This window comes from Drosophila yakuba, chromosome 2R, assembly GCF_016746365.2.
Source record: "Drosophila yakuba strain Tai18E2 chromosome 2R, Prin_Dyak_Tai18E2_2.1, whole genome shotgun sequence".
NCBI lineage: Eukaryota > Metazoa > Arthropoda > Insecta > Diptera > Drosophilidae > Drosophila > Drosophila yakuba.
Window position 1 is genome coordinate 8,125,409 of NC_052528.2, and position 20,513 is coordinate 8,145,921.

Here is a 20,513-nt window from a genome sequence, read left to right on the forward strand (position 1 = left end):
GTGGTTGGGGGTGTCAGACAACGACTTTAGACGGCGGCGGGTCCGAGCTCAGACCTTCTTGTTGCCGGCGCTGCTGCTCGTTTATATTCGCTCATTCGTTTTCTCGCCTCCCCCATCCCCCTCGCCCTTCCGCCAATTTTCCCTTCTTTTTTTGACGCCGCCAGCGCGCGTGCTTTTTGCGTCAAATTTAATGCGGCAAAAGTTGTGTGCGAAATGCGGTGTGCCCGACGGGTGCTGGAGGGGGGATGTGGGCGGGGGAGGGCTCGTGGGTCATCCGGTAGGTGGGCTTGGGCTTGGGCTTGGGCTTGACATGTGGCAGCCGGAGGCAGCAGAGGAAAAGCAAGAGCAAAAGCAAAAGCAAGTCATTGACGCGCAAAAGGGCGCCGCCGAACCAACACAAACACTCGGAAAACTCGACGGCATTTAAAACCCACACGCCCACACACTGGAAATTACTCATACAGTGGCAAGTAAAGGCTATATCTAGCTAAATATGTTCATATCTGTATTTGGCTTAGGAGGTATTAATGATTTTGAAACGACAAGTGAATGCAGAGTGAGACTTGGCATTTTGCTTGTTAGTTTTACAAAAAGAAAGAAATCTTAATGATCATTTATTTAGATTCAGATGAATATGATCTTTAATCATAATATCATTCCCTACTAATTGATGTTAATTTTTTTTGATCGGAAAAATCCTTTTAAGTGAGTTCGATAAATAGCAATTCCTTCCAGTTTCTTTCGTGCAAACTTCCACTGTACAGGAGGGGAACTTTTGGCACTTGCCGTCAGCGCTGAACAAATAAAAAATGGTAGGCAACCTTTTTTAAACTTAAATTTTGCAGTTCAGGCTTTTCGTTTGGGCGGTGCTTTTGTGTTTGGTCTGATTTTGTTGCCCAAACTTGTGCACAGTGAGTTTGTTGCTGTCATTAGGGATTAAGTCGACAAAATTGGTCACACTTCTCTTATTTCACTTCGGACGCTGCAACGTTTGCCAGCCATCCAAGTTGCAGCAATTTTGTTTAAAGGATAGCAGAGAAAAACAAAAAAGTGGTGCCTACATTCGAGGGTCAAACCTGCAGAGTGCCCATTGTTACCATTTGAAAGGCAAAGAACACACGACTCACTCGAAAATCCAGCCAAGTGGAGCGCGTCAGTAAAAAGAATCTCCCAAAGAATTCCCCTAACAAAGATTCCCAAAAACCTACCAAAACAGAGTTGATTAACGTTTACTACCATATCCGAAAATCAAAAGTGACATTCACTTTATAAAAAAAGGAGAGTGGTATTATCTATAATATATTATCTATAATAACAGAACATTTCGATATATATTTTATTTAAACTTTTGAGCGCTAAGTATGATATGTTTTCTAATATATATTAAAACAAAACCTTCATGAACCCATGATATATGTCTCTGCAAAGACCCCGTTGATCAAGTCCAGCTTACACCACTGCTATTGGCAATCCCCAAAACGCCCAAAACGAACAAGCGACACGCGTCCTGGCCAAACCCCCCAGCCCACCAAGCCCCCGTATCCGCCATACTCTCGGCTTGGAAAATGTCGACGACAGACGTCGCTGCCAAGCCAACATTAGCACTGAAGTGCAAACGATGCCCGCCCACACAGACACACCCACTGGGGCATTGGGAATTGGAAGGCAGCCAAGCGCCATGCTGCCATGCTGCCAGGATGCCAGGATACCAGGATGCCCGGCTGTCGAGCTTCCATGCCAAACCAAGCCATGCCAAGCCATGCCATGCCATGCCATGCTATGCCGCATCCTGCCCGTGCCACCGTCCTATCCAGTGCCGCAGTTGGAGCACTCACGCAAATTTCAATTTTTTTCACACCACTGCTCTCTGCTAGGTTGGCGCCCCTCATGCCACCCGCTTTCCACGACCCCTGCCATATTGTGGCCATGCCTTTGCGCAGCCGACAAAGGTTTCGGAAATGGTGTCCTTCAGACTGAGAACTACTTCAGCACCTTCGGTAGTCCAGGAGACCACAATCATCCGTTGATAAATGACAATGTTAATAGCTTCCAAATTAGTTATACCCCTATCCTACCTTTACTTAAGCTTGAATTCGAACCAAGCCTACTGCTGACCTAGAATCTTGATAAAAACCGATAGTTGATAGTTAATAAACATATAGGAGGTTCACAAAACCTGAGCTTTTAAGTCCTTGTGCACAACTCATACATACATATGTACATTCCGACTGTTCGATCACGTTCGATTTTTTCGTATACCTAAACCTTTGTCGGTTGTTTCCAGCCGTCATGCTTTCGGTCTTCGAAGCACGCGCCAGCACACACACACAGACACACACACAGACACCCACCCAGACACTAGCACTTGAACACACACACTGTCGCACACAGGCACACCCATACAGGCGGAGTGGAGCTCCGGCGTATTGTACGTGCTCTTACACCGCACAGTGTGGCGCACTTCCTTTTGATTTAGTCATTTTTCTCTCTTTAGCCGACACAACGGCAGGAGCAGGTCGTGTCATGGCCCTCTGCCACCAGCTCCTGCTCCGCCTCGTGTCCTTTTCCTCTCCGCCACTTGACAAACTGCCTTCCCCAGCCACCGAACCAGCAAACCAACCAACCCACCGCACCGCGTCCCTCCACGTCCTTGCTGTCCTAGCTGTCCTTGCTGTCCTGTCCTGTGCTGTGCTGTGCTGCTTCCGTTGCCATTGCGGCATGAAGCGCACTTCCGAAGCTTTTCCTGTGGGGCTTTCCCTTCACTGGTGCGCCAGTGCGATTGTCTGTGTGCGAAGGAGTCCTTTGGTCCTTTTTCCCCCGCAGTTTGATTTTCAGTTCTGTTTTGCCACCAATACCTTTTCGCATTGTTATTGTTGTTCTTGCTGCCGGGTCTGAGCACGAGATCCGTCTCCAGCCTGCTCCTGCCACCACTCTTAGTCCTTCCAACTTCCGATCCCCTTTCACCGGGCTCCGGCTGCCACTGCTGTCTGCGCTTAACTTGCCTTTTATACCTCTGACTCCGACTACCAGTCGCAGGGAATGCACAGAAGCGAATTTTATTTAAAAAATGCCCTTTTTTATTATATTAATAGAGAAATGATGTCAGAAAAAATATTCGAAATATATCTGCTACAGTCCTCCAATTGAGCTTCAGATAAAACAAATCTTGTGATTAAAAGCGGTTCAAACGGATTATAAATTCATTAATCATTAGGTTATAACACTCTCTGCAGGCATTTCTTCGGGATCAACTTTAAGAATTTAACTCATAAAGTAGCTTCTTTCAGTGTAGCTTTCTATCGCGGGTAGGGTATTTCCCACAGTCAGCGAGCCGTGGCCGAAGGTTGCATGTGGCCTGCTGCCGGCTGTTACAATGCCACTTCTCCCGCACGTCTGAGTGGGATGTGGGAGTGGGTGTGGAGGGTGGTTAAAGGTGGGAGGTTGGAGGTTGGAGGTTATCCGAGCTCTGGGGGGCTCTGGGGACGTGGCAGTGGCAATGGGCAGCCTGTCAAGTCGACCAGAAACATCGGCAGCAAGTGAGGCGGCTACTGGGGTTGCGAGGAGCGGTTGATGGGGAGGAGTGGAGGAAATGGAAGTGGAAAAGCCGGAGAGGCAAAGCCGTACAACTGGAGCCCAGAGCCAGGGTTGTGGCAGGGCTTTTAGCGATGACGATGATGACGCTGGTGGCGGACTGCCTGGTCTCGGTGTGGCTATAAACGATTTATGTGTGTGCCAGCACCACATGACTGGCCCAGACCCACTGAACCACCGAACCACCCACGGAACCACCCGCCCGATCCCAACCACCACATCCCAACCCGCGAGGCCAGCATTCAAGTCATCGTTCAGTTCGGTTCAGTTCAGTAATTTGGCTGGCGGCAATGGCAGCTGGCAACATGCGCCAAGTGGATTGGGTTGCCAGTCCTCATTCCACGTACATACATCCCTGCTATCCTCGGCATTATCCCCCCAGATCCGTGGTGCGTAGCTTGGAGAGCTCTTTCCGTGCCCCGGTCATGTTTGTGCTTTCCACTCTGATTGCACCTGGCCAGGCCGCATAAAAACGCCACCTGACGAGTGCCAACGACCCACAGGAGACCCACACTCGTCAGGTTCTGGATGAGGTTCTGGGCGAGCTTCTGGCCTTCGTCAGCTTTAAGATGCGGCTGCTAATTGCTCATTATGCTCCCCCGTTTCCAAATTGGCGCTTAAAAATTCACAAAAGCGCTGTTGTTTGCCTTGCCGCGGGGGCAACTTCTGTTCAGGCGTTGCAAATTGAAATTCTACGTAGCCACAATGCGGCATCAGTTCCCGGAATCTGTCTTAATTAAATCTCCGAAAAGTGGAGGGAATTCGGGTATTATGGAGGCTAAATATAGTATTCTGAGTACCCAGTTTTGCAGTTAATGTTTCCCGTTCTATTATTCAAAATATGCAAGTGCATATTCTCGGAATGTGTAATCAAAAAATCCAAGAACTTTATCTACGTAGAACTCGGTTTTCATCAAAAAACCCATTTCTGCCCAACCACTTTTTACTTTTCCCATTAGCAACTTGCCATAAGCCTAAGTCCTTTCTTCAAGTCACAATATTGGAGTTTGCCACATAATGTTACCGGCTCTTGATATATGAATACCCACAATGTGGCACAACCATGTGATGCCACTCATCGTCTGTAAAAAGAGCTAAGCTCCGATTATCCTGCCAACCTTGTGACGCATTATGTTACGTACAAATTCGATTGGTTTTGGATACACGCAGTGCCGGAGTCCTGTGAACCCGCCACATGTGGGGACACTGCAGCAATGTGGGATTTCCATATTGTATGGCACGCAGTTTGGGGCACTTGTTGTTGGCCGCATTTGGACTGTTTAAATCGACGGGAATTGCAATGCGTTGCGCACCTTGTTAAGCCGCGGCTGATGTGGATGTGTGCCCACATCCCTGGCCATTCGTAGCCATCAACTTTGTTGCCACGGCATTGCGCCCCCAAAAACTCGCACCAGCAATCGTATTTATCTAATAGTCCTTTCTGCTGCCGCTGTCACAGTTGTCTTCGTCTGGATCCCGCCACTCCCGCCACTCCTGCTCCCGGCTCGCTCCCTCCTCCGTTTTCCGCTGGCCTGGCTTATTATTTGCTACGACTGCTGCGCCACAGAAGTTTCGCCTCGTTGGTGTTATGATTTCGATGCGGGCAGCCGAATGGCAAAGTCAGCGACAGCAAACACCCACACGCCCGCTCATCCATCCATCCATTCATCCATCCCACCCCCACTGACCCCGCACGACCCACAGCCAGTCGGTCGAAGGAGCAGGAGCTGCTTCGTCGCCCGCAGGCCACAACCCCACACCCCACACCCGATACTCCATACCTCATACCCGATCCCGGCTCCGGCTAACCCGCCGTTGACGCAGTCCACCCAGTGAACAAAGTGTGCGACACGCTTTCAGTCAACTTTTGGTTTTGGCGAAAAGAAAAGGTAATATGAATTATTGAATAGTGTATTTAAAATATGTAAGACAAAAGGTTTAGTAATAATTTTAAAGTTGTATTCCAATTTTGTTTGAAAACTAATTTAGTTTCTACTATGTTATTAATATCAATTAATAAGTTATTAATTTAGCCTGCACTCGTTAATCAATTAAATGTTGGCCATCATCATGCCCTGAAAAGTATGCTCTGCATTTCCAGACAAAATAACATGCATACGCCATGTGTGCTGGGTAACTTCCTATTTGCGCCTAAGCGAATTGATTTGTATGCCTGTGTATGGGTGGGTTCCTGTGTCATGACTGAGGGTGTGCCAGTGTGTGTGTGAAAGCCAGACATGGTCACGCCGTCCGTCCAAGTGGCGGCACGTCGATCCGGCTTGTCGCTTGGGCTGCCTGACATTTGCCGCAGCCAGCGCGCCACCAATCCCTCTTCCCCTTACCCTCCTCCGCCCACGAGCCCAACAACCAACAACCAACCACCCACCGCCCACTGGCAACATGCCTCCGCTGCGTCGTTAAGCTCTTCGCCAAATCTATGTGTGTTTGTGTGTGTGTGTGTGGAGGTCGGGGGGCAACCATTACCACAACCACCATTAACGTGGCAGGCAGCCAGGCGTTGCTGTTGCTGCCACATCCACAGGCTTTGTTGCTGTTGCCGCTCCTGCTGATTGCTGTTGCTGTTGTTGTTGCTGCTGTTGTTGCTGCTGTCGTTGATGTTGTTGTTCCTTTTATTGTCGGTTGACTCCAATCTGCTTTGGTTGCTGCGCCACACGACGATGGCTCGTGCCACTACCAACAGCAAAGCAGCAGCAACAGCAGCAGCAACATGAGCTAACCAAGCATTTCAGTCGGGAAATTTTGCACAAGCCAAGCGCACGCGGCAGCGGAAAATCGGAAAACCCCATTGCCAGCTAGACAGCCGACAAGCGACGAAGTGAAAAGTCGCAATTGTTTTCGCTCCTCGCCGTCAGTTAACCGTGAATCCTCGAACAGAACGGTCGCGTGTCCTTGTCGCACGGAATTCGAGTCCTGATTCAACCACCAAAAGACGTGATTGTTGGCGCGGACGTGGACTCTAAGCCAACAGTTTCGAAATTGTTAAACCCTGAATAAATTTTTAAAAGGCGCCATTTCATTCTGCTTGACCCGCCAAGAATTCTTCTGGATTCCGTAAAAATGAGAAAATGACAGCAAAACGTGATAAGGATTACTCAAAAAATAAATCAGCACCTGGTAATACAACAAGTTTGTTCTTATTAAGTTGAACTGTATCACAAAAAAAGTTTGATGTTCGAAATGATACACGGGATTTCAAAACATGACCTAAAATTCTAAAGTTTCCACAAAAAACGTTTTAAAAAGTGTGCTCAAAATTTACATTTTTTAAATTATTATAAATTATTAAGTATTTATTTCATTTATTTAATGACCATTGAGCAAAGTAAAAATAGTTATCAACACAATTTCACAAAGAAAGGGCCACCTGTGGCCAAGAAGTGTAAAATGAAAGTGTAAAATAAAATATAAAATTTGTATATACAATTTTAGGATTAGCATTGCTATCATCCTTAATAAAATTTTTTTAAATATAAAACAACTTATCGAAAAGTCTTACATTAAGCCTCACTTTTTTCATAACTAATAAAATGAATGGATTACTAGAAACTTACAACCTTCAACTCGAATAGTTCAGTTGCAAAACTCGACATGAGAATTTGAAAGCCGAAAAGTGGAGAAACGAAAGAGATAACTGATAACTTTATTTGTGATTGATTAAATAACAAAAACTTGCAGGATATAATGATAATTGTATTAATTGTTAACCCATCGATATTCCCGCCAGGCATCGGATTCACCGCCGCCGGTTCAACCAATGGCAGCGGCATAAAGTCCATCGGGCTGGTGAGCTCCACGCAGAATGTGACTTCGTCGCAGGACATCAGCAAGCGGACAAACAAACCACTCATGGAGAAGCGACGGCGGGCGCGAATTAACCAGAGCCTGGCCATCCTGAAGGCCCTCATCCTCGAGTCCACCAAGAGCCAAAATGCCAAGAACGGCGAGGGCCAGGCGAAGCACACCAAGCTGGAGAAGGCGGACATCCTGGAACTAACCGTCCGCCACTTCCAGAGGCATCGCAATCTCGACGATCCCAGTGAGTATAAATGCACCAAATTGGAAAGAAGCTTAAGCACATATCCATCTAAAGAAACACATTTCGTAGTGAAATTTGCTAACGATTTTAGAGGTTCGCAACAAAGTAAATTTCATGTATAAATCTCAAAACTTTATCTGTATCTAAAAAATGCATAAAATGTAGGAAATATTTCATAGACGAATTTCTTGTATCCAATCTTCGATGGTAATATTTAAACCTTCTTCATCTTACAGCGGTCAACAAATACCGAGCGGGTTACACGGACTGCGCCCGCGAAGTGGCTCGCTACCTGGCCACCCCGGAACCGCCACCCATGGGTACCATGCCCACCTTGGCGGAGCCCGGTTCCAAGGCGCGACTCCTGCGGCATCTGGACCAATGCATAGCCGAAATCGACGTGGAGATCTGTCCCCATTCGACGGCCGCTTTTGCGGAAAGTCCCAGCAGTAGCAGCTGCTTTGACCTGAATCACGCGAAGAAGTCGCAGCCCGAGGAACATTCGCTGGACTACAGCAGCCAGGACTCGAATCCAGTGGACTACAGCAAGGGTCTAAAAATGGTGGCCGCTGAGCAGAGAACGCTGCCAGTCACGCCGGCGCCCCAGGATGAAAACAACAATCGTGGACTGCAGGCGCAGGCGCAAACTCCGATTCCAATCCAGGTGCAAAGTCAGTCCCAAGGCCAGACATCGCCGCATGTAGATGCCGCCGCTCCCAGCGAACTGAGCTACGAGGAGGACCGCAACAAGGTGTGCGCCAATGTCCTGGAGCAGTACAAGCAGCAGCTGAAGGCGCACGTGCAGCAGCAGCCAGAGTCCGCCAATGGTGTTCTGGTCCTGCCGCCCCACTATGTTCAGCTGGCGGCGGCCCTTGGACTAAGTGCCCAGCCCCTGGTGGATCCGATTGCTACCCGAACGGATTTCGAGCGGTTGATCGAGTTGCAACGGGTTCAGCCGCATTTGGTCGGCAAGTTGAGTCCCAGTTTTCCGGGAGGCTTGGAGGCTGCCCATGTGGCTGCCGCTGCAGCGGCTTATGCCAACAGCATGGCGGTGGCCGCATCTGCAGGAGCCACCGTTGCCGCCATGGCCACTTCCGGTGCCGGAACGCCAACGGTTCACCAAGAGAGACCTGCCTCGGTGGCAGCCTCTGTCAGTTCCGGCGTCTCGATTTCGGAACTAAAGTCCATGCCCGCCACGCAGCAATCCTCACCAAGATCCGAAAGTGGCATCGGATCCAATGAAAACGAGGCTCCGGTGAGCAGTCCGCGACCCCAGACAAGCATCGCGGCTCGTCAGGCTCTAAGGCAACGCCAGGAGGAGGAGTATCACTACATGGCCCAGGCGGCAGCTGCTGCAGCAGCAGCTGGACAGGATGAGAGCATGTGGCGGCCCTGGTGAACCGTTGAATCAGAGATCCTATGTACTAAGTATGTAGACTCCGCCAGTTAGTTCGGGGAGAGCCAGCCGGCAGCCGGCGGTTTGCAGCTCCAACTGATCGCCAAGTAAAGGATGACACCTATTGTTATTACCGCTTGTCTGTGTAGCTCCTGCTCCTCTCCGAATTGCATTTCCTACCTGTGCCAACGCCCAAGACTCCCTACCATTTGGGCTCCAGAGCCAAGGAGAGCCACTCCTTCATTTATGTATGCATTTGTTTTTGCCCTCAACTCTGCGTTAAATGTATTTAATTCAATACTTAAAGCTAAAATATTTACAAAAACACTGTGTTTTAAGGGTGGTCGATTAGGAAAAAAATGTACGTTCATGTTTTTGGTAATTCAATTGAATAGTTTTAGCAATTTTATTAGGGTATGTACCATAAATACGATATAGATCCTTGCGGGGGTCCAATAAATACTTGTATTATATATTATTTATATAAATTTTCAAACAAGAAATGAGACTTAGCCTACTCTTCAGGTTCATGCTTTCTACTTTGATTTCATTGCACTTAGGGATTTGCGAGGCGCTGACTGCCGCTGGCGGGCAAGGAATGTCTGACCCGAGCCCATCAAGATTGCCAGCTTAGAGTCGATTGCATCGCGCTGAGCGTTGACACCCAGTCTGTAGAAAGCGGAGGTCATAAGCTGCTCCTCCATCACACTCATCTTGGGCTTGGGTTCGTCCTCGACGAGATCAGCACTCTTTTCCAACACACTAGCATCTAGAGCTGAAATTTCAACAATTATTGTAAATCTATGTAATACTTTTAAGCCCTTACCACTTGCAATTCGAGGATCTATGCTTTTGATCACCTCCTTAGCTTTCTCCACGCATTTTCGGTATTTGGCGTCATACACCAGAATTTCCTGCTCACGTGCTGATAAATTGGTTTCCAGCTGAGTCACCTTACATTGCAGAGACGTGCTCTGAGTAACTGCTTCCTCCAGTTGGAGTGCTGTGTATAAAATATTAGAAGGCGTTTTTTTTTAAGGCACTAGTCATGACTCACTCTTTTGTTCATTTAGCTCCATCAATTGTTTTATTTGTTTGCCAAACTCGCTTCTGTAATGAAATAAAAGATATAGGAAAATAATTAGATAGGCTATAGTAATAGTTAGAAGAGTGAATTATTTACTCTTTTAAAATGGGATCATCGCTTTGAGAAGCATGCGACAGGGAAAGAATACGTTCATTCGCTGTTTTTAGCTGCTCACGCAAATTCTCGCAGCGTTTATTGGCATCGTCCAGAAGTTGCTGCAACAAAATTGGTATTAATATAAAGCTGGACGGTTATGTCACCTAATATTACTAACCGCCAAAGCTGTCTGGCCACCCTGTCCTTCGCGCAGAGCCTTGTTCTCCGCCTCCAGACGCTGTAGTTTTTCTACTGTGGCCGACGGTTGCAGTTCCCGGGAAACGGTGGTACCTGTCAGCGCTGTGTTTGAGGACAATTGTCCACATTTCAGCTCGTCGACTGCCTCGCGAAGGTTGTCGCGCTCCTTGAGCAAACTGTCCTTGGCCCGCTGCAAAGCCAGGTTCTTGCCATCCAAGTTTTTGTTATCAAACTCTAACTTTACATTCTTGCTGCTCTCGGCGTCCAGCTTGGCATGAAGGTCTTGAATCTCTTTCTTGAACAGCTCCACTTGGCCTTTGGTATTGGCATAACGTTTGGCATCCTCCTCAAACTGCGCATTCTGTTGCACATAGTCGGCGCTACGCTCCTCCAGAATTTTGACCTGTTTTTTTAGGTCGTTATAGTCTTCTAGCTTTTTTTTATACGTGTCAAGCTGGGCCTCACATATCTTAAGCTTGTCATTAGACTCCCGCAGAACATCCACTTCATCCTTCAGAGTGGTTACTTCAGCGGAACTTTTCTAAATTAAAAAAAGAAAAGTACTTTAATATAAAGTTTAAATTTATTCGTGGTGTCTGTACCATTAGTTCCTCTATACGCATTTGCATATGTAGCAGATCTGTATCTTGTTGCTGGGCCTTGAGCTTTAGGTCCTCCCGAGCTCCTTCAGACTGAAGGAGTTCCTCTTTTAGCAAGTCCAATTGGCGCCGCAGTTCGTTGTAGCGCACAGATCCACTTTGGACTGGCCCCAAAGAGACTCCATCATCTCCGATCACCGTGGAGTGTTGCTCTAGACGGGCAAACTCTTGTTGCAACTTATGCAACTCCTGTTGAAGATTAGTTTTTTCGTCTATAAGAAGGAGCATTTTCTTCTCCGTCTCGAAGCATTTCTGTGCCAAGGCGTCGCGATCCTCCTGAACTGCCTTGCTGTCCAGGATTCCAGTGCGAGGGCTCCGAGACAAGGAACTGACTACACCGCCCTCTGCCGAGGATGCTTGTCTGGTGGCCTCAAGTTCCTGAAGAGCGCGCATAATGTTCGCCTGTAGTTCCTCCTCCAGACACATGATCTCCGTAATGTAGGACTGCTTCTCGGCACAGTTTACGGCGCAACCGAGAACTAACTGCAGCAGTCGCTCCAGCTCTCCCAAGTCACACTTCTCAGCGATGCTCTGCAGATCAGGCTTTGAGAAGTCACTCAGCGAGTAGTTGAGTACGTCGCTGTAGTAGTCGTACACGGACTGGGTCACCTTTTTCAGATTGCTCATTCGCAGTCGCCAGTTGCTGCCCACAGCGCTGGCCTTGATCTTGGAAAGCCAAGCGTCGGTGAAAGATTCGGGTGCGAACTGGTTGAGAGCCTGTAAATAAGAAGCAAATAAATATGTATGAACTATGTATTTATGCATATTTAGTTACCTGAGCCAGTGCGACTCCATCGGCCAGGGATTCCGCATCCGCATGCGGGGCATTTAGATTGAGAGTCTTGAACCACTCCAGAAGACTGTAGTACATCTCGTTCTTGGGCGCGGACATGTTGCGGGTTTGAACGAAACGCTAAACGAAACAAAACAAACTAAAAATATGCACAATTTCACAAAAAGAGAGCTCTCAGCTGTTGCACTAAAAACAAAAACAGAAATCGAAGTGCAGAGCAGCTATCGAGAGCCATTGAGATGCACTTTCTCTATCGATAGAAAACATCGATATCATTTATTAAAATGTTTACAAAATGAAAGAAATTTCAAATATTTATTTATTTTTGTTTATTAAAACCTAAAGATTTAAAGTAATTTGTCTTACAATTAAAATCAATAACATTGAATTTTCGGCAGACTAATATTAATAAAAATATTTTTTAATATATTCTTTTAATCACCGTTTATATTAAAATCAATTGCCATGGCCGAACCACGCCCACCGTCTAAAGCCTTTTGCATGCACTGCTCCGCCCACTTCAGCTTCTCATCCTGCTCTTTAATCTTATCCACTGGAGTCCAGCTTAAATCATATTCCAATCTGTAACTGCCTTTAAATGTCTGGTCAACTGAAAGATTCCATTCCTGAAAGTACAAAGCATTTAATAATTGGTTTTCAGGATTCTTTTAAACAAAATTACTTCCGGTGATAACATGCTGAAATAGTTTTGACCCGATGCCCTTTGATAAAGATGATAGATTTGTCCTGGTTTTTTGGTAAAATTGCAGGCCGCACTGTGCAGATCTCTGTTGAGATTGGACTCCTTTAGTATTTCCATGGCTTGGGCTTGAAGCATTTTTATCTATCGAAGATGTAATAGTTTGTATTAATATTCTTAACGAGAAGTATAGCTTACCTGCTCCATTATGACCCCCAGCTTGTGGCAAGTTGTGTTTTTCAATTGTTTGTCAGCGTTCTGGATTTGTTGGGCCAATTCGATTATATCCTCCTCCTGGTGCATGGATACACGCATGGGGTTGATCTGCAACTGGGGATTCCTCTCAACCAGTTGTGCTAAACATAATATAATATTTATTTATTGACCTATTAGGACTTATATCAGAGAAGCTTACCCCTTTTTACAGCTGTCTGATACGTCAATTGGTCCATTTCGGTAGCTCTTTTCATCACACGCTACGGAGCATGAATAAAAATAACAAATCACACTGTGGTAAACAAATATGTAATTCTTTGGACTGCCAAGAACAAAATAACATGTGTTGCGTATAGCTGATAACTCTCCACCAGACATCGATTCCCCTATGTGCTATCGATCACTATCGAATACATATGTCATTTTGCACGCCCGTCTCTAGATAGAAAGAAGCAAACCAAATTGTAGTTTTATTTTAAAGTGCTAGCGAAATAGTGAATTTTGGTCATTTAACTATCAAATTGTAATGTGCAGGAGAAATAGGCCGTAAGTGCGGTATCGGCGTGTTAGAATAGTGCGAAAAACAAATCGCGTTCGAGTGAAATATGACCCCTTTAGGCTACCGGAGCAACGGTGTCACTGAATTTTAGCGAAAGGAAACAATAAATGCCCAATAAAAAGCGCACGCGCGCTTAAAATGCACCATTAAAGGCTTGAGAACTTAAAGTTTTTCATTGCAAACAGCTGTAGCACATCACAATTTGCATTGGTAAGCCCCAAAACTCAAACCAAGCCCCCTACAATCGCTTTTCACATACAAAATTTTGCATTAGTATATATGTACGTAAAATATATATACACTGTGTATATATATGTGCGATGTCAAAACGGGCGATTGTGTGAGTGCTTCGACTTTCGTAAACAACAGATGCGGGTCGACTCCTTGAATGACTTCGCTACTTGACCAAAGAGTCACAGGCATTTGGCTTTTATAATCAAAATCGAACTGGGAATCGTAGTTCCAGGCGGTACATATGTGCATATATCCGTCTTATCGGCATGCGTCATGCGAGCTTCTGGGCTGCACCCGCACCACAAAACCTCGGACTGCCAGAAACCGAAGCGCTGGCGATCGGGAAACATATCTGGCATTTGAATGGCATTTCCTCACCCGACACCGCATGTATAATGCGAAGGCTTAACAAAGACATCTCAGGAGTTTTAATACAGAAATCTCTAGAATATTTAAATTCCGCTAAAGATTACTGTGAAAAGTGTAGTTTCTTGCTTAGGATTAAACCCCTGCAATGTATTGAAAAATAATCTTAGAGAGATTTTTATGTTTTAAGCCCAAAAAGACTTCTGAGCTGACCCCGATATGCTCCTCTCCTTTTTAGTCATGCGCTGACGGGGCCGCCATTTAGTTGACCCAATTATCAGCCAGGTCTCATCAAACTCCGTGCTCCGAGTATTGTCAAATGTCACATTTATGCTACCTTCCTTGCAGGCTGAAACGGATTACATAAATATAGCTAACCAAGCGCCATGCGAGCCTCCATTCCCCCCGGCATTCGAGTGGTGCGCGGACCCAACTGGATCTGGTCGAGTCAAGGTAAGAACGCATTCAGGCAGCCACAGGCAGGCTTGTTTACTTTCACCCACCTCCAAAGAGGCGAATTAACTTGCCATCGCTCTCTGTTTATAGATACGGTTGGTTTTGTTATATAGTGCAGACCGAAATCGGCGTACGGTGGAGATTAGTCGGTGGGGATGTCGCCAATTTACGCATTCATTTGGGAAACACCCATGATTAGTCATATATTCTCCGAAAGAGAAGTATTTTCAGTAGGACATTTAATAAGCGATTATATTTTCTTGTCACTTCTTATCTTCCTATTTCGGCGCTTTTAAACAACAGTTTCATGTTTCTAGTTTTTGGTGCGGATTTTTTACTTAAATTTGATGTTCGAATTTGATAAAGTTAACAAGTCTAATAACTAATAAGCAATACCTTAAAAGAACATTTGTAAACCGCGTAGGTATTGAGAAGCTAAACAAAATAAAGTAGAAAACAAGAAAAGCCTTGGGTACGATCGATGCTAGTTTTACTCTACATTTGAATGATTTTGATCCAGTTTTATCTGCTGATGCTTACATTTTTGGTCTATAATTTGAGAGGGAAATATTCTGGTGATAAAGAAATGGTTTAAAGAGAATCACTTCGTAGTCAATACTTACTGTATACCCGAAAAGCAACTTACTTGGCATTGGCACCCGTAGAGGGTCGGCGGAGCAGGAGGATGGGTGTGGGCCAGTGGGACGGGACGGGACGGCACGGAGAGGTGTACGTCCGTGTCCGCTGTTGCTGCTCGGGGCGTTGTTGAATGTAAAGAGGACGCGCCCCGCTATTTTTAGCAACACTCACTGCGGCAGCAGCGAAATTCTTGCGCTTACCAATTGCTTCTGCTGTCGTCGCTTCGTTTTATGGTTCATATATATACGGCGTATATATATGGATGTGTGGCTCTCGATAGTACATACAGTATGGCACCCTACGTGGCAGGTAAATATGTATGTAAGTCCGTAGGCAGCTGCCCGCCAAACAATAATATTGCGTAGTTTTTAATTGAATTAATTGTCTTTCGCTGGAAAAAGTTCCAAAAGTATTACAAACAATTAGATGGTGAGGCTTATTGCAAGCTTGATAGACCGCCGGTATTATATGTACATTAAGACGAGATTAAAATTCAAAACCTCTAAAATGTTAAATGAAAGAAATGTGGTATATTGTTAATTTTTTAAATGCAATCACATTTTGATAGCTGTATTAAAAAAAGCGTAAAATTTCGTTGCTAATATAGGCAACAATTATTATACACCTTCAAGTCATATAAAATATTATAATACTCACATTTTAAGTAGTTTATTACCAAGTGCTGATTTCATATCATACGCAGTAGAGAAGTGCTGTGTTCAGAGAGGTACTTTCCGCTAAGTAATGTTCTAAGCCTATCCAACTGCAGCTGCACATGTCTAGGATCAGGTCATGGTATGTGTGCTTCCCTTCCCGAGTCTCACTTTTCCCGTCCGGAAGAGCAGCCTGTGGAGTGGAGCATATGCTCATGTCAGGCGCAAGGGCGCGTGCCATTTTGTCTCCAACCTTTTTGGAGTGCTTATTTTTAGCTACCGGGTGGGGATCGCGAGCAGTTAGCTCCAGCGGGCCTGAGATTTGGGGAGGATGTGGAGAGTTTATTTTTGGACTTTGGTATTCTTCCGACTGGGGTCTGGGGTGTGTTGAAAATAGACATAAACAAAATTTCAGATGGCAGCCCAGCCAGCGGTGCTCCCATTCCTCCCCAGGCCAACATCAAATGTCACCCTCTAGAGAACGCTTCCACATCCACACCCGTGATACGGGGTAATTATAGAGCAGCTGCACGCCCGAGTCCGAGTGCATAACAAAAATCCGCTTGGAGCCCGAGCCCGAGTCAATGATTATGGGTATTTATAGTCATGGCGCGTTGTTTATGAGGGGAAAGTGTGCGTTGCATATGTCTGATATCCACCGGATGTGGACGGGGATGGTGATGCCGATGTACACACAATGCAGCCCCAGGAGCATCCTTGTGGCAGCTCTATAGATTCTGCATTTCACATCACGTCACTCTCAACTTTGTTTCATTGCATACGCAACAGACGACGGAGAAGGTCACGTTGGAACCGTTTGCGAAATCGGACGTTGCGGATCGACACATTCACCGGAAAACACTGTGGTGGTCAACTGGGATTCCGGACACCGGACCAACTACCGTGTGGGCTACCAGAACCAGTACGACTTGATAATTGTAGATAATGCTCAAGTTGGTAAGTGAAAATATTGCTTTTAAGCTGATATTTTAAGTATGAGTTAATAAAAAATCATATAAATTTGCATTTATGTAATCTCTAGAGTTTTAACTTATTCAAATTACAATTACAATAATTTAAAGTTCATTGCTTATAAGGGTCTTACATTCTGATTATTCATTCGCAGGCGTTCGTCACTCAAATGTCGTCTGCGATGGCTGTTCCAAGGCGGGTATCGCTGGCATAGTATTCAAGTGCGCCCAGTGCCCCAACTATCACCTGTGCGCCTACTGTTACGCAGCGGATCTGCACGAGTTGGAGCACCCGTTCATTCGCTACACCACTCCCAACTCGCTGGGCGTAAGAGTGCCCATGAGAAGAGGTGCCAAGCGCATTCAGCTGCGAGGCATCTTTGTGGGTTCCAAAGTGGTGCGTGGTCCGGATTGGGAGTGGAACGAGCAGGACGGCGGAGAGGGCAAGACGGGTCGGGTTATGGAGATCCGGGGCTGGGACAACGAATCGTGTCGCAGCGTGGCCAACGTATCGTGGGTAACCGGATCGACGAACGTCTACCGTCTAGGTCACAAAGGTAACGTGGACCTCAAGTACATTACGGCCACTTGCGGCGGACACTACTACAAGGACCACATGCCTGTTCTGGGTCAGCCAGAGGAGTTGCAGCCGGTGGCGCCCATGGTGAAGCCAAGCTTTTCTGTGGGCGACCGCGTCAAGGTTTGCCTAGAGGTTGACGCCTTAATGAAGTTGCAGCAGGGCCATGGAGGATGGAATCCGCGCATGGTCGAGCATTTGTCCAAACTGGGCACCGTACATCGCATCACGGACAAAGGGGATATACGGTAAGGATACATAATTTATTCAATTTTATTTCATTTTCTAACACAAATCAAATCCAAACAGTGTTCAGTATGAAAACTGTCCCAATAGATGGACTTTTCATCCAGCCGCACTCGTTAAGGTAGTTTCCTTTCGTGTCGGGGACCTGGTCACCATCATCAACGATGCCAATAAAGTGCAGCAGCTGCAGAAGGGTCACGGTGAATGGATCGAAATCATGCGACACGTGAGCACAGACTTTGTAATATATTTTTTTTTTTTTTATTCTTTAAAAAATATTTCGTAGGCCCTTGGAAAAATTTGCAAGGTCGTGAAGGTGTACTCGGACGGCGACCTCCGCATCCAGCAGCTGGACGACGGCTTCGAGTGGACCCTGAATCCGAAATGTGTCAAACTAGAACGCTCTCCTTTGGCAACGGCAGCTGAGCGCTCCAACAGTATGATGGACCTGAGCCACCGACGTGCAGACCATGTAATGACACCGCTCTCAGGCCTCTCTGGTAGTTCAGTTGCCGACAAGCTGGTGCGAGAGGCTGCCCAGGGCCATTTGGATTTCGTGCGGCAGTATCTGGACGTGAATCCCGGCCAGGTGGATGTGATGAGTGGCGGCAAGGCATGTATTCAGGTTGCCTCGCACCAGGGCTACGTCGATCTTGTCAGCTACCTCATCTCCAAGGGTGCCAACGTTAATGCGGTAGACAAAGAAGGCGATTCAGCGCTACACTACGCAGCCTTCGGCAACCAGCCGGCCACCATGCGAGTGCTGCTGCAGCACGGTGCTGAGGTAAACTTCCTGAACTCGAGCCACTGCTCCGCGCTGCACATCTGCGCGCACAAGAAAACTCCGCACTGTGTCCGTGAATTGCTGCAGCACAATGCCAATGTAAACATTCAGGATTCGTACGGAGATACGGCGCTTCACGACGCGATCGGCAAGGAGAATACGGAAGTAGTGGAGTTGCTTTGCAACGCTCCAAATCTTGACTTTACGGTTAAGAATAATCGCGGCTTTAACGTTCTTCACCATGCAGCCCTTAAAGGAAACGTTGTAGCTGCTCGTCGTATTCTGTTGCTCTCCCGCCAGTTGGTCAATGTGCGCAAAGACGATGGTTTTGCGGCACTTCACTTGGCAGCCCTTAACGGTCATGCCCAAGTTGTTGAAACGCTGGTCACTGAGGGACAAGCTGAGTTAGATATACGTAACAATCGCCAGCAGACGCCTTTCCTACTAGCAGTCTCCCAGGGCCATGCCGGGGTAATCGAGCGACTCGTTCGCCTCTCCTGCGACGTAAATGCCAAGGACGAGGATGGCGACAATGCGATGCACTTGTGCGTCATTAAGAAGTCCAATCTGCAGTCGGCCGCTGAGCCCCACCCAGAGGAGGCACCTGAGATTCATAAGTTTTACCTGAGTCTAGTGCAGACAAGCGTTCGGCCCGAAGATCGTTTGATGTACAGTATTCTGATCTATCTTTCGAGGGCCGGCTGCCGAGTGGAGCTGAACAACGCCAATGCAAGCATTTTTGAGTGGATAACGGACCGCAACATCAGGCAACTAATTTTCGGGCAGCAGGGCGAAGCCGAATCGCTGCCTAGCAATCTTCAAGCCTTGGACGTGTCTGCAATATCAGCCGCCCGTGAGGAATGCTCTCCGGCTGCTGGAGCTGACTCCGATGGAGCCGGGCCTGGAAGCGTTGCAGCACCTCCACCACCACAGCGCCAGCAATTTGAACTAATGCCAAAGCCAAATGATATCCCAACTGCTGGAGCAGGAGCAGCTCCATCCACGCCCTCCGCCTCGCCGGGCGTTAAGAAACTGAACTCCGATGCAGCACAGCAAAACGTCTCTCCACAGGTGGCGCCGCGCAAGAAGGCGCCAAAGCCTCCTGTTACCTCTAGCTCGAGCAGCACGGCGCTGGAGGCCGGAGCTGCGGGCCCCAGTCCAAGTCCGGTGATCGTGTCCGGTCCCCTTGAGTGTATTGTGTGCAATGAGATCCTGCAGCTGGTGCGGTTTGAGCCGTGTCAACATCAGATCGCCTGCGAGGAGTGCGGCATCCGAATGAAAAAATGTCTCCGCTGTGCCGTGGTAATCGAGCGTCGATTGACGGTCAGCGGCCGGGTAGTGGCCCTGCCCACGTCCACGTCGTCACCTAGTGACCCCACACGCCTACCGTCCGGGGATCTACTTCGCTATTTGGAGAACAAAGTGCAGGAGTTTGAGGAGTCGCATTTCTGCGGTATTTGCATGGAACGAAAGAGGGATGTGGCCTTCCTGTGCGGGCACGGCGCGTGCTCCCATTGTGCCGAAACGCTCCGGACATGCCACATGTGTCGCAAGACAATACTCAAGAAGATTAACCTGTACTAAGTTGAAACGGAAACGAAAGCACAGGCAGGATCAGCAGCAATTCAACCAGCAACCAAAGTGGCTTGTATATATACATACACAAAACAAACACACACCCACATTGCCGTGTCATGTGAAACTCGAACTAATTATTTATTGATCACCGACAAAATTTAAGCGTTCTTTTTGAATCAAAGCAAATTATAGTGCACCTTTTCGTGTCTAGTTATTAGCCCCGTTTAACCATGTCTGGTAACGATAAATACATAGGAAACAAACTAAAGCATAAAATTATTTAATAGTCATTTAAATGCAAATATACAATTATAAAATAATTCAATTGAGTGAATTTTAATCAATTTCGGTGCTTAGGAAAAAGAAAACAAAAATGATACTTTACTTTCTGAATATTTTGGGGTAACTTGCCTTTGTGTGTACAATGTGATATATTTATAATTATATTGGAGAATACCCAAAAACCGATTTTAGAACTGGATTCTTATGCGGCAAAGTGTGAACGACCTATTTTTCTAGTGTACTTTGCTTAAAATTCAAATGTTTCGTATTTTTGGTATTCATTGGATTTAAATAATTTTATTGGATCATAAGCTCCGTTTAAAAGTTAATTTGACCAAAAGCGGCAAAGTATAACATATATATGAAAATAAAACA

At 46.6% G+C, this 20,513-nt stretch overlaps 4 protein-coding genes and 1 long non-coding RNA gene across 6 annotated transcripts; 2 read left to right on the forward strand and 3 right to left on the reverse strand.

The window, feature by feature from the left end:
• The first annotated feature begins 6,330 nt into the window (after positions 1-6,330).
• Positions 6,331-9,517, forward strand: LOC6529654 (protein hairy). Its single transcript, XM_002090611.3, has 3 exons — positions 6,331-6,726; positions 7,337-7,648; positions 7,885-9,517. The coding sequence occupies exons 1-3, from the start codon at positions 6,678-6,680 to the stop codon at positions 9,045-9,047; spliced, it is 1,524 nt and encodes a 507-aa protein (XP_002090647.1). The 5' UTR covers positions 6,331-6,677; the 3' UTR covers positions 9,048-9,517.
• On the reverse strand, positions 9,417-12,085 carry LOC6529655 (protein hook). Its single transcript, XM_002090612.3, has 7 exons — positions 11,860-12,085; positions 11,028-11,801; positions 10,406-10,966; positions 10,228-10,346; positions 10,102-10,154; positions 9,871-10,047; positions 9,417-9,819 (listed from the first exon to the last, which is right to left on the reverse strand). Exons 1-7 carry the CDS (start codon positions 11,974-11,976, stop codon positions 9,581-9,583), a joined length of 2,040 nt encoding a protein of 679 aa, XP_002090648.1. The 5' UTR covers positions 11,977-12,085; the 3' UTR covers positions 9,417-9,580.
• A 106-nt stretch (positions 12,086-12,191) lies between these two features.
• Positions 12,192-13,180, reverse strand: LOC6529656 (uncharacterized protein C1orf50 homolog). Its single transcript, XM_002090613.4, has 4 exons — positions 12,993-13,180; positions 12,776-12,933; positions 12,560-12,721; positions 12,192-12,503 (listed from the first exon to the last, which is right to left on the reverse strand). The coding sequence occupies exons 1-4, from the start codon at positions 13,045-13,047 to the stop codon at positions 12,312-12,314; spliced, it is 567 nt and encodes a 188-aa protein (XP_002090649.2). The 5' UTR covers positions 13,048-13,180; the 3' UTR covers positions 12,192-12,311.
• A 53-nt stretch (positions 13,181-13,233) lies between these two features.
• On the forward strand, positions 13,234-20,132 carry LOC6529657 (E3 ubiquitin-protein ligase MIB2). The gene is made up of 6 exons (XM_015196912.3): positions 13,234-13,562; positions 14,301-14,405; positions 16,490-16,657; positions 16,827-17,496; positions 17,558-17,720; positions 17,781-20,132. Exons 2-6 carry the CDS (start codon positions 14,339-14,341, stop codon positions 19,860-19,862), a joined length of 3,150 nt encoding a protein of 1,049 aa, XP_015052398.1. The 5' UTR covers positions 13,234-13,562; positions 14,301-14,338; the 3' UTR covers positions 19,863-20,132.
• On the reverse strand, positions 14,633-16,470 carry LOC120321100. Of its 2 annotated transcripts, none has more exons than XR_005560653.1 (2): positions 15,055-16,470; positions 14,633-14,957 (listed from the first exon to the last, which is right to left on the reverse strand). It is a non-coding gene; the product is annotated as an uncharacterized LOC120321100 (long non-coding RNA). The 2 variants fall into 2 exon arrangements; XR_005560654.1 differs by having other exon boundaries at positions 14,633-14,980.
• Positions 20,133-20,513: the final 381 nt, after the last annotated feature.

Excerpts from the sequence above, each read along its gene's own strand:
- LOC6529654 (XM_002090611.3), top strand. The coding sequence starts at position 6,678 with ATGACAGCAAAACGTGATAAGGATTACTCAAAAAATAAATCAGCACCT. Across the intron at positions 6,727-7,336 it reads AAAAAATAAATCAGCACCTG|GCATCGGATTCACCGCCGCC; the intron begins GTAATACAACAA and ends TATTCCCGCCAG. Across the intron at positions 7,649-7,884 it reads TCGCAATCTCGACGATCCCA|CGGTCAACAAATACCGAGCG; the intron begins GTGAGTATAAAT and ends TTCATCTTACAG.
- LOC6529655 (XM_002090612.3), bottom strand. The coding sequence starts at position 11,976 with ATGTCCGCGCCCAAGAACGAGATGTACTACAGTCTTCTGGAGTGGTTC. Across the intron at positions 10,967-11,027 it reads TGCGTATAGAGGAACTAATG|AAAAGTTCCGCTGAAGTAAC; the intron begins GTACAGACACCA and ends TTTTTAATTTAG. Across the intron at positions 10,048-10,101 it reads GGAGCTAAATGAACAAAAGA|CACTCCAACTGGAGGAAGCA; the intron begins GTGAGTCATGAC and ends TTTTATACACAG.
- LOC6529656 (XM_002090613.4), bottom strand. The coding sequence starts at position 13,047 with ATGAAAAGAGCTACCGAAATGGACCAATTGACGTATCAGACAGCTGTA. Across the intron at positions 12,934-12,992 it reads TCAGACAGCTGTAAAAAGGG|CACAACTGGTTGAGAGGAAT; the intron begins GTAAGCTTCTCT and ends TATTATGTTTAG. Across the intron at positions 12,722-12,775 it reads TGGGGGTCATAATGGAGCAG|ATAAAAATGCTTCAAGCCCA; the intron begins GTAAGCTATACT and ends CATCTTCGATAG.
- LOC6529657 (XM_015196912.3), top strand. The coding sequence starts at position 14,339 with ATGCGAGCCTCCATTCCCCCCGGCATTCGAGTGGTGCGCGGACCCAAC. Across the intron at positions 14,406-16,489 it reads CTGGATCTGGTCGAGTCAAG|ACGACGGAGAAGGTCACGTT; the intron begins GTAAGAACGCAT and ends CATACGCAACAG. Across the intron at positions 17,721-17,780 it reads GGATCGAAATCATGCGACAC|GCCCTTGGAAAAATTTGCAA; the intron begins GTGAGCACAGAC and ends AATATTTCGTAG.